This window comes from Quercus lobata, chromosome 3, assembly GCF_001633185.2.
Source record: "Quercus lobata isolate SW786 chromosome 3, ValleyOak3.0 Primary Assembly, whole genome shotgun sequence".
Lineage (NCBI taxonomy): Eukaryota > Viridiplantae > Streptophyta > Magnoliopsida > Fagales > Fagaceae > Quercus > Quercus lobata.
The window spans coordinates 34,820,515-34,834,082 of record NC_044906.1 but is presented as its reverse complement, the minus strand read 5'-3'; the positions used below and the strand labels follow the sequence as shown (position 1 = coordinate 34,834,082).

Sequence of the window (13,568 nt, the reverse complement as noted above, 5' to 3'; positions counted from 1 at the left end):
TGTAAGCAAGAAGGGAAATTTGGTAGCACACAGACTGGCAAGGCATGCTTAGTATGTAGAGGATGTAAAAAAGCAAAGTTCAAGGAAATACTCACAATCCTAGAAACAAAACTTACTTTGTATGCATCACTGCAGAAAATTAATGAAACAATATCTTTTTCATTCATTAGTGACTAAATTTTATGCTGGCTGTCAACCTACTGCAACCCTCTTCGTTTTTCCGGGGCTTGGAACCTCTGTTAACAAATATACGACACTAAGCACAGACACGGGCGGAGTTATATAGTGAGGAAATATATTGATTAGGAAGTTCAAACAAAATCGCCTTAGCGTAACTATTTAGCATTGTCGTTAAATTTTCCGTTGCTTCATTCGAAAGACAAACTAAAAAATGGATTTTCTCAACTTAGGATGAAATAAACAACGCAATTTCATCTGTCTTTCAATGAGTAGAGCCTAAAAACTTAAATTTAGACAAGAGAAGCTAATAATATGAACAATTTAACACTGCCCCACGCAACTCAACCCTAAAAAAACAGTTTCAATATAGAAATAGAAACACAAACGCATAGATATGTATGTACTTACGGAGGTTCTCGAATAGAATCTTCAGGTTTCTGGCGACTACTTCTCTGCAAAATTAAGAAACACACAATATTTTAATTAATTAAGAGGAAGAAGAAGAAGAAGAAGAAGAAGAAACAGAAGGGATGAGAATTGGGAGAGAGTGAATACGCCTAAGTAGAGGTTGAAGAGATCGACGATAGCAGCGCGAGCAGGGTGGAACTGGTAGGCACGAGAAGCTGAGGAGGAGGCTGAAGCTGGAGCCGCAGTCGGAACTGATCTCTGAGCTTGGTTTTGGGTTTGATCCATTTTCACTCATGGAGAGAGAGAGAGAGAGAGAGATGTGAGGTTTGTGGGTCTTTGAAGTCTAGAAAGAAAGAAAGTGCAAATGTTTTTGAATGAATGGACCGGTCAAATTTTGAGAGGGTGGGTGGACTGCCGGGTTCGGGTTCGGAATTTTTTTTCTAAATAACAATAAATATTAAAAAATTTAGTTAATTGTCACGTTTCAAAACAATCTTGAAAACTAGCATTTCGAGTGTCTAAAACTCGAGTTCCAAGATAAAAATCGAGTTTTTATGTCTCGATTTGCAAGTGGATTAGTTTAAAGTGGAAAAAAATTAAGCTGAAAATCGAGTTTTAAAGACTCGATTTCCATAAATTGAATAAAAACGCCGCTATAGGTCTATAAAACGTCACTATAGGGCTTAAAAATGCCACTATAGGACTCCATAAATCTGTACTTAAAAAAAATTTCCAAAAAAACGCCGCTATAGGGATTTAAAACGTCACTGAAAGGCTTAAAAACGCCACTATAGGTGAAATTTTTTTCGCATGAAACTCAAGTCTTAAAGACTCGAGATCTGTGTGGCCTTTTTCTAGTATGGATCTCGAGTTTCTAAAACTCGAGATGCTACTTTCCTTTATTATTTCAAACGTTGCCTAACTAACTATATACAATTCTTTTGCATTGCTGTTTTGCACATTACCTCTTCGGGTTCGGGGCTCCGAATTTGTTTTGGAAGAAAGAAAAGAAGTGAGTCGAGCGACCACTGCCCCGTAGAAATGCTTTAGAATGAAGACCTGTAGCTGCTATGCGACAAGTCATTTTTACCATTTTGTAATAAGTAATGTATAACTACAGGTCGCTTAGTTCGTTGTTTAATGCTTAGTTGCTGTCCATGTGCAAGCCATGTGCCACTTAAGTTAGTTGTTAGTGGAGAAGGCAGTCATTTTTTAGTTATAGTTATTTTCATTTGCTCCAAAAAAAAAAAGTTATTTTCATTTGCTCTCTGTTTTCTTTTTTTTCTTTTTTTTGAAAGGAATGCTAGAAAGCTTTCATTAAACGATGTTAAAACCCAAAACAGATATATCATGTAGGATTTGAGAAGCAATAATAGGGGGAGTATCCTCCACCCAAATAATACAGTCAAATATGTGCTTGCATATTTGGCCATTTGGTGAGCTGCCTTGTTCCCGTCTCTACAAGTGAAGGAAGACTTTCATGCCCTGAACTTGGATTCCCATGACTTTATACCAACAATTAGATGATGGACTTGGATTGTGCCCGGATCATGGTTAGCAATGGCAGCCATGACAGTTTGGGAGTCCCCTTCAAGGATGATCTCTCTAAGGCCCAACTCCAATGCAAAGGTCGTGCCAATCTCAGCTACTTTGGCTTCAGTCTCAAGAGCACCAAGTGCATATGGAAGTAGTTTGCTAAGAGCTCCCATAATCTGTCCTTTGTCCTTTCAAACCACCACCCCGATCCCACAGTGTCCAAGTTCTTTAAATACAGTTCCATCAACGTTGACCTTGTACCATCCAAGAGGAGGTGGTCTCCGTAAGGTGGGGCCATGGGGCTGAGAAGGGTGGGGAAGCACACAGAAGGTTTGGAACTCATTTAAGAAGGCTCTTGATGCTTCAAAAATCTGCAAAGTAGTTCTGCCGGTTTCCCCATGTCGAACGGCATTCCGGTTGTTCCAAAGGGACCATGCTAATGCTGCAAAGGTTTTAAGGTCTTAGTTGGGCTTTGCCTCTTTAACACACCAAAACAGGTGTAGGAAATTTGGTGAGTTGGCAGTGAGGCTTGGAGCTTTGAGATTTTCCATTTGCCACACCGTTGCCGCTAGTTCACAACCCCAAAACACATGTCCAGCTATTTCTACTCCCCCACAAATGTCACACTCTACTTCCAATGGGATTTTACGATCTTTGAGTTTAGTTTTGGTGGGGAGAATATCTTTGCAAAACCGCCAAATGAAGTTTTTTATTTTGTTTGGGCAACAGAGCTGCCAAACTGACTTCCATAGTGATGTCGTCCTGGTGTTGCTCGAACATTCTCCCACTTCAACCTTAGTTAGCTGCTTATGACTTATCCGATATGCACTACGAACCGAGAAAACACCATTGGCAATAGTGGATCATACTCTCTGGTCCATAGGAGATGCAGAGCTTAAGGGAATAGCCAAGATGGATTCAGCATCATGGGGCAGAAAAATAGAATTGATCAGTTCAGATTTCCACACAGCCCTTTCCTTGTCAATTATAGTTGAGACATTTTCATAATATAACAGGGGGTTTATAGGAGTTGTGATTTTGAAAGTATTAAGCTTAGGAATCCATTTATCCTTCCAAACCTGCACACTCTCACCATTGCCAATAGACAAACGAATTCCTTCTTCCACCACGCTCTTAGCAGCCATAATGCTTCTCCAAGCATAGGATGGTCTTTTACCAATCTGATTTGCACTCTGTTTTCGGTTTACGTATATAAACCTCAATTTGATGGAATAAGATTTCATTATGTTGTTTTTCATCAATTAGATTTTCTCCCAATTTCATTTCTCAAAAAAAAAAAAAAGGATTTTCTCCCAATTTCAATAAAAGTAATAAAAATTAACAAAATGGGTAAATTTCATTCATATACCCTAAGGTTTGGGCTAATATAAATCAAGTTTAAAACTATTCAAAACCGACCAATTTGATCCTTAAAGTAATCTTAGTCACTAAGACAGTTGAGAAAAATGACTAACTAGCCTAACAATTTTTACTAATTAAGTTAGCTTTAGGGACCAAATTGGTAAGTTTTGAAAATTTTTGAATCTAGTTAACATTAGCCCAAATCTCAAGATATGCTAATGGAATTTACCCTAGCAATTGTAAAACTCTAACCAAATCAAAATTGTTATTTAGAAATTGTTAGGTAAATGGTTGTATTTAGGACATTGGTATGTGTTCTTTACATTGACTTAAACCAACCACTTACATGTATGATTTAAACAAATGTAAAACTCTAACAAAATCAAAATTGTTATTTAGAAAAGATTAGGATAACGGATGTTTTTAGGACATTGTTATGTGTTCTCTACATTGACTTGAACCAAACCATTCACATGTATGATTTATCCACTCTTTCTTCATATTTCAAAACCCAGGCTTACACTTGCATGGATAAATCTTCTTCCAAATCTTGTGTTTTGTTTCCTAAACATTGTTGTGCGTTCTTTACATTGATTAGGAGAAAACATTTTTTTTTTTTTAAATATCCGAGCAAATAGTGATATTTTTATTGAAAGATTTGCACATCTCCCTCCCAAAGAAATTTGCAACATAATAAGTGTATCCAAAAGTCTAGAATCATTTACAAAAAACCCAGACTTTGTTGCCAAACATCTCTTTAGTTGCAAGGAGATATTCAACAATCTTATTGGGTTCTATGAAAGCTTCTCCATTGATGATCCCCGTTGAAACTGTGGTGTTGTTACGACTTTAACTAGCCCATAACCTTCCATCCCATCGGAGGTGGATTTTTTTTGAGCCAATGTTTATTTCCATTCAAGAATGTGCTAGTGGTTTACTATCATTGTGCTATCTGAAGGACAACAACTTTTGACCTGGTTGAGGTAATTGACTGTTGTAATGATTTGTCATTTTGTTTCCATTACAAATCAGTAATATTTGTCAGATCCTATATAATATGCAATCATTTGACCAAAGAAGATGTTCTTCTTCCCAACCATGCTAAACATTACGAGGTTATATCCACGGTTTTAAACCGCCACAAAAAGTCAAGCATTTTTCAAAAAATTTTAAATTTTTTAAAAACCCAGTTTTTTACTTCAAACCTATTGCAGCGATTTCAAACTACTGTAATAGCCATTTATATTGCAAATGCCTATTCTGACAGTTTAAAACTGTCATAATAGGTTTTGTGAATTTTTTGGAATATAGACCCATTGCGGCAGTTTAAAAGCGCCGTAATAGGTATTTCAATTCCAAATATCTATTGCAACAGTGCAAAAGCACTGTAATAGGTCATATGAATTTTGTAAACCTAGTTTTTGACTTTAGACCTATTGAACGGTTTTCAAACTCGTTGTAGGTGTGACTACCTATTGCGGAAATTCAAAACCGTCGCAATAGGCTCTGTGAAAATTTTGTAATGTAGACCTATTTGTGGTGGTTTTAAAACGGCTACAATAGGTCATTCAAATTTGGGAATAATTTGAACCTACCGCGGCGGTTTTAAAACCACTGTAATAGGTCTTTAAAAAAAAGAATTTTAATTTAAAACCTAAAGCGGCAGTCATAATATGTCTCTCACCTATGGCAAAACATATAGCAGCAATTTTAAAATTGCTGTAATAGGTCATTTAAAAAAAAGTTTTAATGGAAAACCTACAAGATATTCAAAATAGTAAATTGCCTGTTACAACAAATCACTAAATCAAAATTGTCATTAAAATATTTGGAGTTTATTGCAACAAAAGTTTTTGTTAGAGCATCTACATCAGTTCTTTTAAATTTTCTGTCTATTTTGCACGCCCTACTTTTTCTATTTTACACTATCATTTTTACAAAACACCTACATCAGTTTATCTATTTTACAAGATATTTCAATAAAATATTCATTCTTCTCAATTTTATTATTATTTCTCTCAACTACCCTTTACCTACATACGCTCTCTCTCTCTCTCTCTCGTTTCTGCCTTCTTTCATTCTTTCTCAAAAACTACCAACCCAGATCACTTCTTCACTGGCCGATCCAGATCCTTTCTTCATTGGTCGATCCACGAACCAAGCTCCAACGACCCAGATCCTTTCTTCACCGGTTGATCCACGAACCAAGCTCCACAAGCACCGATCTATCTCTCTATTGGTTTGTCTGTGTGGGTTTGTTTGTGTGTGGGTGTGTTTCTGTGTTGATTTGTCTGTATGGATGTGTTTGTGTGTGGGTGTGTTTTCGTGCATCTGAGGAAAAGAAGATGAGGAGTTGAGGTCGTTGTGCACGGAGAAGAGAGAGAAAAATTGGTGCGAATGGAAATTAATAAAATAATAAATACACATGCTATAGTAACCGTGTAAATATACACGGTTACTGTAGCTGGTGAAAATATATACACAAGTTTAGAAGCACTGATGTGGAGCAATTTTGAGTCAAAATGTGTAAAAGTAGTGTCTTTTTCTATTTTACACATCTTTAGAAGCATTGATGTGAATGCTCTTACTCAAACTTATTACCTTAAATTTTATTACAACACCTCATATCAACTATTGTATGACTCTAATATTATTGCAACAATTTTTTTCGTTGCAATAAACATTTTTTTTCTTGTAATAAATGTTTATTTTCATTCAAGAATGTGTTAGTGGTCTACCATCATTGAGCTATCTGAAAAACAACAACTTTGACCCAGTTGAGGTAATTGACTGTTGTAATGGTTTGTTACTTTGCTGACATTACAATTCAGTAATATTTGTCAAATTTTATATAATATGTAATCTTTTGATCAAAGAACATGTTGTTCTTCCAAGCCTGGTAAATTGTTTACTATGTATTGCTTGCTAATACAACATATTTTGGCTATTAGTAATATAAGGTTATTTGTATTTGTGACATCAAATAAAAAAAACCCTTCATTTATATTATTTATTTTTTCATGGGAGATGGGTGAGTGTGAGACTTTTGATGTCAAACTTCCACCATTATCTGACCAGTACAAAATGAGTACAAACCTATTACCTTAAATGTTATTGCAACACCACAAATCAACTATTACAATGACTCTAATGTTATTGTAATGATTTTTTTCGTTTCAATAAACTTTTATTTTTCTTGTAGTGAATGTTTATTTCCATTGAAGAATGTATTGGTTGTTTATCATCATTGAGTTATCTAAGGAATAACAACTTCAACTTGGTTAAGATAATTGACTGTTGTAATGATTAGTTGCTGTGCTGCTGTTACATAGGGATGGCAATTTTTGCCTGACCCGCGGGTACCCAGTTCGGTCCGACCCTAATGGATCGGGTTTTACCCAGTCCGATTAGAAATAGGGTCGGGTATAGGTTTTTAAAAAAAAACCCTAAGTGGGTCCGGGTTTTATTAAAAAATTCGAGACCCGACCCGAAACCCGGCCCGGATAAAAACCCGGTACTATATATTACAAAAATACCCCTCCTATATATATACCTCTATAATCTAACCCTAAATCTACTCTCTCATTTGTCTTGCATCCATTGCAGGAGTTAGCGTGACCTCCCGTGAGTGAGGTCGAGGTGGTCTTGTGTTTTACTGATTAGATAGCAACGCCCTCTGGGGTGGTTTCTATCAGTAGTTTCTCTTAATGGCTGAAGAGTTGGAAGCGCTGTGGAGCAAGCTCTCCTTTATGGAGGAAGAGGGGGCAGGTGTTGAGCTGGGTAGCAGCAGTACCAGAGCTGCAAAGGAGATAGGTAAAAACTGTGCTATCATGAAGATCATGACACAGAGAAGCATAAGCCTAAATTCCTTGAGGAAAAATCTGAGGATGTTATGGAAGACAAATAAATGGGTTAACTTTTCTGAATTAGAAGCAGAGTTGTTCCTGGTGGAGTTTGGGGATGGGAAAGATAAAAAGAAAATTCTTGATATGAGCCCTTGGAGTTATGAGAAACAATTGGTGATCATCCAAGAATTTGTAGGTGAGCTAACTCCTAAGGAGATGGAGCTAAAATGGTCCCCTTTTTGGATTCAAATATTTAACTTACCACTTATAAACAGAACAAAGGAAATAGGTTGGGCGATTGGGGCATCTTTGGGGGATGTCATGGAGGTTGATGTCCCTGATTCAGGTGTGCAATGGGGAAAATGCCTCAGGGTCCGTGTCCGGATTGATATTACAAAAAGACTCATCTGGGGCAAAAAAATCACCGTTGAAGGAGGGGAGTCTAGGTGGGTTCAGTTTAAGTACGAGAGATTACCAAACTTTTGTTATTACTGTGGCCTGCTCAGTCATTCTCTTAAAGATTGTTCTGCACCTACTGTTAAGGGCCAAACGATTGCAGGCGGTCTTCAATATGGGGCATGGATGCGTGGTGATCCTTTTGGAAGGTCTCCTAAAGAGTCAGGTAGAGATGGGGGAGGCGAATATCAGCGAGGTAGGGACAGAGGCGAAGTAATAAGGCCGGAGCAGACCCATGTTCTGTCCGATGAACCCAAGGAGAAGACTTGGGATGGTGGGAGACGTGAGACTACAACATTAGGTAACAGTAGCCTAGTAGGGGATGATGCACCTATTGAAGAGCCAAGACAGTTGACAGCGACTTCGCATGGAAAGAGTAAGGGTGCTGGTGCAGTGGGGATATCAGGGATCGAAACTCCCTATACAGGTGCTAGCTCTCTTGTCAATCATAGCACTCAGTCAGATGCAGCAGAGGAGATGCAGTGGGCAAATGGGCAGGATCGGGCTTTGGGGAAGGCGCCTAGTGAGGTAAATCCCAACTCCACGCCAAATCCTCCTTTTTTATCTACTGCTTCTGATTGCTTAGGATCTGAGGAAGATATTCCTCCGGGTTTTGAGGGTCAACTTAGGAGACTAGATGTAGTGACTAAGGTTAATGAAAAGGTGGGGGGGCCCAAGAGTGTTTGTGTACAATCAGATAACATGCTTCTTGAGTTAATATCCGGGCCTTCAAAGGGTCAAAATGGGCCTTGGGTTGATCCTATTCGGGCTAAGTCCTCTCTGGGCCCTATCTCATTGGACCTTCTCCAAGACCAACCCTTGGAATCTTCATCCCACATGACCGTTGGCCCTCATTTAAATGATATCTCTAATCTTCAACATACAAAGCACGTCCCTCATGCTTTAGGTCCTAAATGGACCCGTGTTCTCCGGTCTTCCTCTGGCAGTAAGGAAGCTCTCTTCACACATGCGGGTCAAAAGAGAGGTGTTGTGGTGGTCTCCGATCAACTTGAATTACCTAATAAGAAAATCCGGGTTTTTCAAGATGATAAAGAAAACTCAGATTTTATGGCGGTGGCTGGTTCCCAGCACTGCCAAGAATTATGAGTATTATGTGTTGGAACTGTCGCGGGCTTGGGAACCGGCAGACAGTTCAAGAGCTCGGGAATATTATCCGGGCACAAGATCCTACAGTCGTGTTCTTAGCCGAAACATGGCTTGTTGAAGCTAGGCTTGCAAGCATTCGTGATTCTCTACATTTCGGTCATTACTATGGTGTGTCTAAAGTCAATCATGGTGGTGGTCTAGCTCTTTTCTGGAAAAAAGACTTCAGTGTTCGGGTTGTTTCTGCTTCTTTAAATCACATTGATGCTGTGATCTTTGAGGGGACTGATAAAGCTTGGAGATTCACGGGCTTTTATGGAGCCCCTGAAACTCATCTTCGTTCGGCTTCTTGGAATCTATTGAGAACCCTTTAGAATCAGTGTGACTTACCATGGCTGTGTGGGGGAGACTTTAATGAACTTTTAAAGTCCCATGAGAAGAGTGGGGGGCGTCCCCGACCTTACGGACAGATGCAAAAGTTCCGTGAGGTTTTAGATGAATGCGGATTGATAGACTTGGGTTTTATTGGGAAGAAATTTACTTGGTTCAAGAATTATCCTTCTGGTGGATTATGGGAACGCCTTGATAGAGCTGTTAGCACGGCTGATTGGCTGGACCGTTTCCCTGCAACAAAGGTGCTATCCTTAGTGTGTGGCCAATCTGATCACATCCCCATTTTTATCCTTCCTGAAGGTATCCTTGTAAAATCTCAACGACCTTGGCGTTTTGAACAATTTTGGCTTGAAAAGGAAGGGTGCCATGACACCGTGGCTCGTTCTTGGACTGCAACTCAGCCAGACTCTCCTATGACCTCTGTTGTGGGAAATATTGATAGATGTCAAGTGAATCTTAAGAAGTGGAGTAAGAATTCTGTAGGGAATATTTCTCGAACTTTGATTGACAAAAAGAAGCTTTTGAGCAAAGCAGAGACAGCAGCAATTCAAGGGGGCAGCATGGATTTTTTTCTGCAATTAAAATGTGAAGTAAATGATCTTCTCCGCATGGAAGAACAAATGTGGCAACAGAGAAGCCGTACACAATGGCTGTTATCGGGTGATAGCAATACGAAATACTTCCATAATAGGGCGTCCCATCGCTTCCGTCGCAACTCCATTTCTGAGCTTCGTGATTCGCATGGGGTCCTTTTTACAGGGGAGGAAAACGTTTCAGCGATGATTGTTGATTACTATACAAACCTCTTCTCCTCATCAAGTCCGAGTGGTTTGGAATCGGTGACTCAACACACTCGGGGGGTGGTGAGTGCAGAAATGAATGCTGGTTTGATCGAAGAGTTCACAAGATTGGAGGTTGAAATTGCCCTAAAGCAGATGGCGCCGCTTAAAGCACCCGGACCCGATGGTATGCCTCCATTATTCTTCCAACATTATTGGGAAAGCATAGGGGATGACGTTGTTAAGGCTGTCCTCTTTTGCTTGAATACCAGGGATGTTTTGCCGGGTTTGAACCACACTTTCATTACTCTTATACCTAAAGTTAAGAGCCCGGAATTTATTTCTGAATTTCGCCCTATTGCTTTATGTAATGTTCTATATAAACTTGTCTCTAAAGTCTTAGCAAACAGATTAAAGAGAGTTTTGCCCCAGATCATTTCAGAAACTCAAAGTGCCTTCCAACCGGATAAGGCAATATCAGACAATATCTTGGTGGCTTTTGAAACTCTCCACCATATGAAGATGAAGAAAGTGGGGAAAGTGGGTCATGTGGCTATTAAATTAGACATGAGCAAGGCATATGACAGATTGGAATGGGAATTCCTGGAAAAGATCATGGAAAAAATGGGCTTCCACCCCACTTGGGTTGGGTGGATCATGGAGTGCATCAAATCGGTTTCCTATTCTATTTTGGTAAATGGTGTCCCCAAAGGCCATATCCTTCCAACCAGGGGTATCCGCCAAGGGGATCCCTTGTCTCCGTATCTTTTTTTATTGGTGTCGGAGGGGCTGAATGGACTAATTCAGCACGCTGTGGAGAGAAGGCAGATTGAGGGTTTCGCTCTTTGTCGTTCGGGACCGAAGATTTCGCACTTATTCTTTGCGGATGATAGTCTCTTGTTTTGTCGTGCTCGGTTGGGTGATTTGGTAGCCATTCAAGCTCTCTTGGGTCTCTATGAGAAGGCTTCGGGTCAAATGATAAACTCCACAAAGACCACGCTCTTTTTCAGCAAAAATGTCTTGGATGTCACTAAGGAATCCATTAAAAATCTGCTGGGAGTTGCTGAAATCAAAGAATACGAGAAATATCTTGGGTTGCCCGCGGTCGTTGGGAGAAACAAGAAGGCGAGTTTGAACTATATCAAGGATAGGGTCTGGGGTAAACTCCAAGGGTGGAAGGAGAAATTACTTTCCCAAGCGGGCAAAGAGGTGTTGTTGAAAGCAGTCGTCCAAGCCATTCCCACCTTTGCCATGGGTTGCTTTCGCCTTCCGGTGGGTCTATGCCAAGATATTGAGATGCTTATCCGGAAATTTTGGTGGGGTCAAAGGGGTGATCGAAGAAAAATTCATTGGAAGAAATGGGAAGTTTTGTGCAAGCCAAAATTAGAGGGGGGTTTGGGTTTTAAGGATCTTTGTAAGTTTAACGAAGCCATGCTAGCGAAACAAATATGGAGACTAACTTATGACACAGAGTCTCTCTTCTATAAAGTGTTCAAGGCTAAATACTTTCCTAATGGCAATGTGTTTGAAGCAAGCTCATCTTCGGGATCTTTTGCATGGAAAAGTATCCTTCGTTCAAAAAACTTAATCGAACGAAATGCCCGCTGGAGGATAGGGAATGGTAAGAGTATCCGGATCTTTCATGATGCATGGTTACCAAATTCAAATGGAGGCAGAATCCTTTTCCACAGAAATGTTCTTGCCTCGGATGCCACTGTGGATTTGCTCTTTGATCCTCACTCGGGGCAGTGGAATTTAAACTTGATTGATCAATGTTTCTTCCCACCTGATGCAAAGATTATTAAATCCCTGCCCCTCTGTTTGATCCCCCAAAATGATTCCTTGGTCTGGCCGGCTGAAAGGAATGGCAAATTCTCAGTCAAAACAGGTTATAAATGTTTAAGTGACGATTATCAAGAAGCTGATCCTGAGGCAGCGGAGTTGCACAGGGGATTGTGGAAGGGTATTTGGAGTTTAAATGTCCCGGGAAAGATAAAACATTTCCTGTGGAAGTGTTGTTCAAATGCTCTTCCCACAAAGGTGAATCTTTTGAAACGAACCATCACAGCTGATTGTGTTTGTCATCTCTGTTCTGAGCAAGCGGAGGATGTTTTGCATGCCTTGTGGGGTTGTGTCAAGGTTCGCCAGGTGTGGCTTGGAGCTTTTGGTTGGCTGGTTCAAAATTCTACTGGTATGGACTCCTTCTCTGATCTGGTTCGCCTAGTGTTGACAAGACCGAAGTCTCTTCCTCTGTTTGCTGTAACGGCTTGGGCTGTATGGTATCACCGAAATAAATCTCGGCTCCAAGCAGCTGCCGTTCCTCTACACCAGATTGCTGTGTTTGCAGAATCTTATCTTCAGAACTATGCAGCTGGCCATGGTGTGCGAAGTCATCCTGCCCGGAGCATTGCGGGTGTTGTTAAATGGAAACCTCCGTGTGAGCCTACTGTGAAGGTAAACTTTGATGGTGCTCTGTTTGGGGAGTCAGATTGTGCGGGGCTCGGTGTGGTGGTCCGAAATTCAGAGGGTGCGGTGTTGGCTGCCCTTTCTGAAAAAATTTTGAAGCCTCAATCTGCAGAGATGGTAGAGATTCTGGCTGCTCGGCGTGCGGTGCTGCTCTCCTCTGAGTTGGGCTTCCATAACTTAATCATTGAGGGTGATTCTTCTTCGGTCATCAAGCTTCTTAAGGATAGGTGCTCATCTCATTTCCAGGGTGGCCATATTTTAAAAGACATTATGTCTTATTTAGACTCTTTTGTGAGTTGTTCTTTCTCTCATGTTGGTAGGCAAGGTAATGCGGTGGCGCATGCCTTAGCCCAGAGAGCTAGATTATATTTTCCATCTGCGGCTTGGACGGAGTATGTTCCTCCAGCCATTTCTTCTTTTGTACTTTCTGACCTTAGGGTCTAGTTTATTGATGATTTAATCCCCAAAAAAAAAAAAAAAAAAAAATCTACTCTCTCATTTCTTCTGTTCTTCAGCACTAACTCAAAGTCAGAACCCACGCCTCCCTCCCTCCCTCAATCTTCACCCTCACTCCGACAGTGCGAGATCAGCCAACTCTCTCACCGCCGATCCAACTCTAGCTGTCGTCCCAAGCTTTCGCCGCCGTCCCAAGCTCTCTGTCAATGTCACCGGTCCCAAGCACTCTAATATATCTCAACTCCGTTTCATCCTCGCCGTCGCCGATCTCACACTGTCGCACAGTCCTCTGCCCCTCTCATCTCATCTTCCTCGCCCATGGCCACAAGTGTGACACGGCCTCACTCCACCTCGTTCTCCATATATATATATATATATATATATTTTTTTTTTTTTTCTGGATTCAATTCGCCTCAATCTTGTGAGTTTGTGTTTTTGTTTGTGTTTGTGTTTGTGTTTATGATTTCTGAAAGGGAAAAATGAAAATCATAGATCTGAAATTTGTGTTTGGTTTGTAATTTTGAAAGTGAAAATCATAAATCTAATTAGGCCAAAGAGGATTCCTTTAAAAATGAGTTTAAAA

At 40.2% G+C, this 13,568-nt stretch overlaps 1 protein-coding gene across 3 annotated transcripts in view; it reads right to left on the bottom strand.

The window, feature by feature from the left end:
• LOC115981557 (mediator of RNA polymerase II transcription subunit 23) overlaps positions 1-944 on the bottom strand; it is a 47,453-nt gene extending 46,509 nt beyond the window's left edge. For 2 of the 3 annotated variants that reach the window (XR_004089375.1, XR_004089374.1), the window contains exons 1-2: positions 736-873; positions 589-632 (exon numbers count right to left, since the gene is read on the bottom strand). Coding sequence is in view for 1 of the 3 variants with exons in the window: in XM_031103775.1 (XP_030959635.1) it covers positions 589-632; positions 736-873 (182 nt within the window). In the remaining 2 variants the exon portion in view is untranslated. Of the gene's footprint in view, positions 1-588; positions 633-735 lie in introns of all 3 variants that reach the window. The other variant, XM_031103775.1, reaches the window with a different exon arrangement.
• Positions 945-13,568: the final 12,624 nt, after the last annotated feature.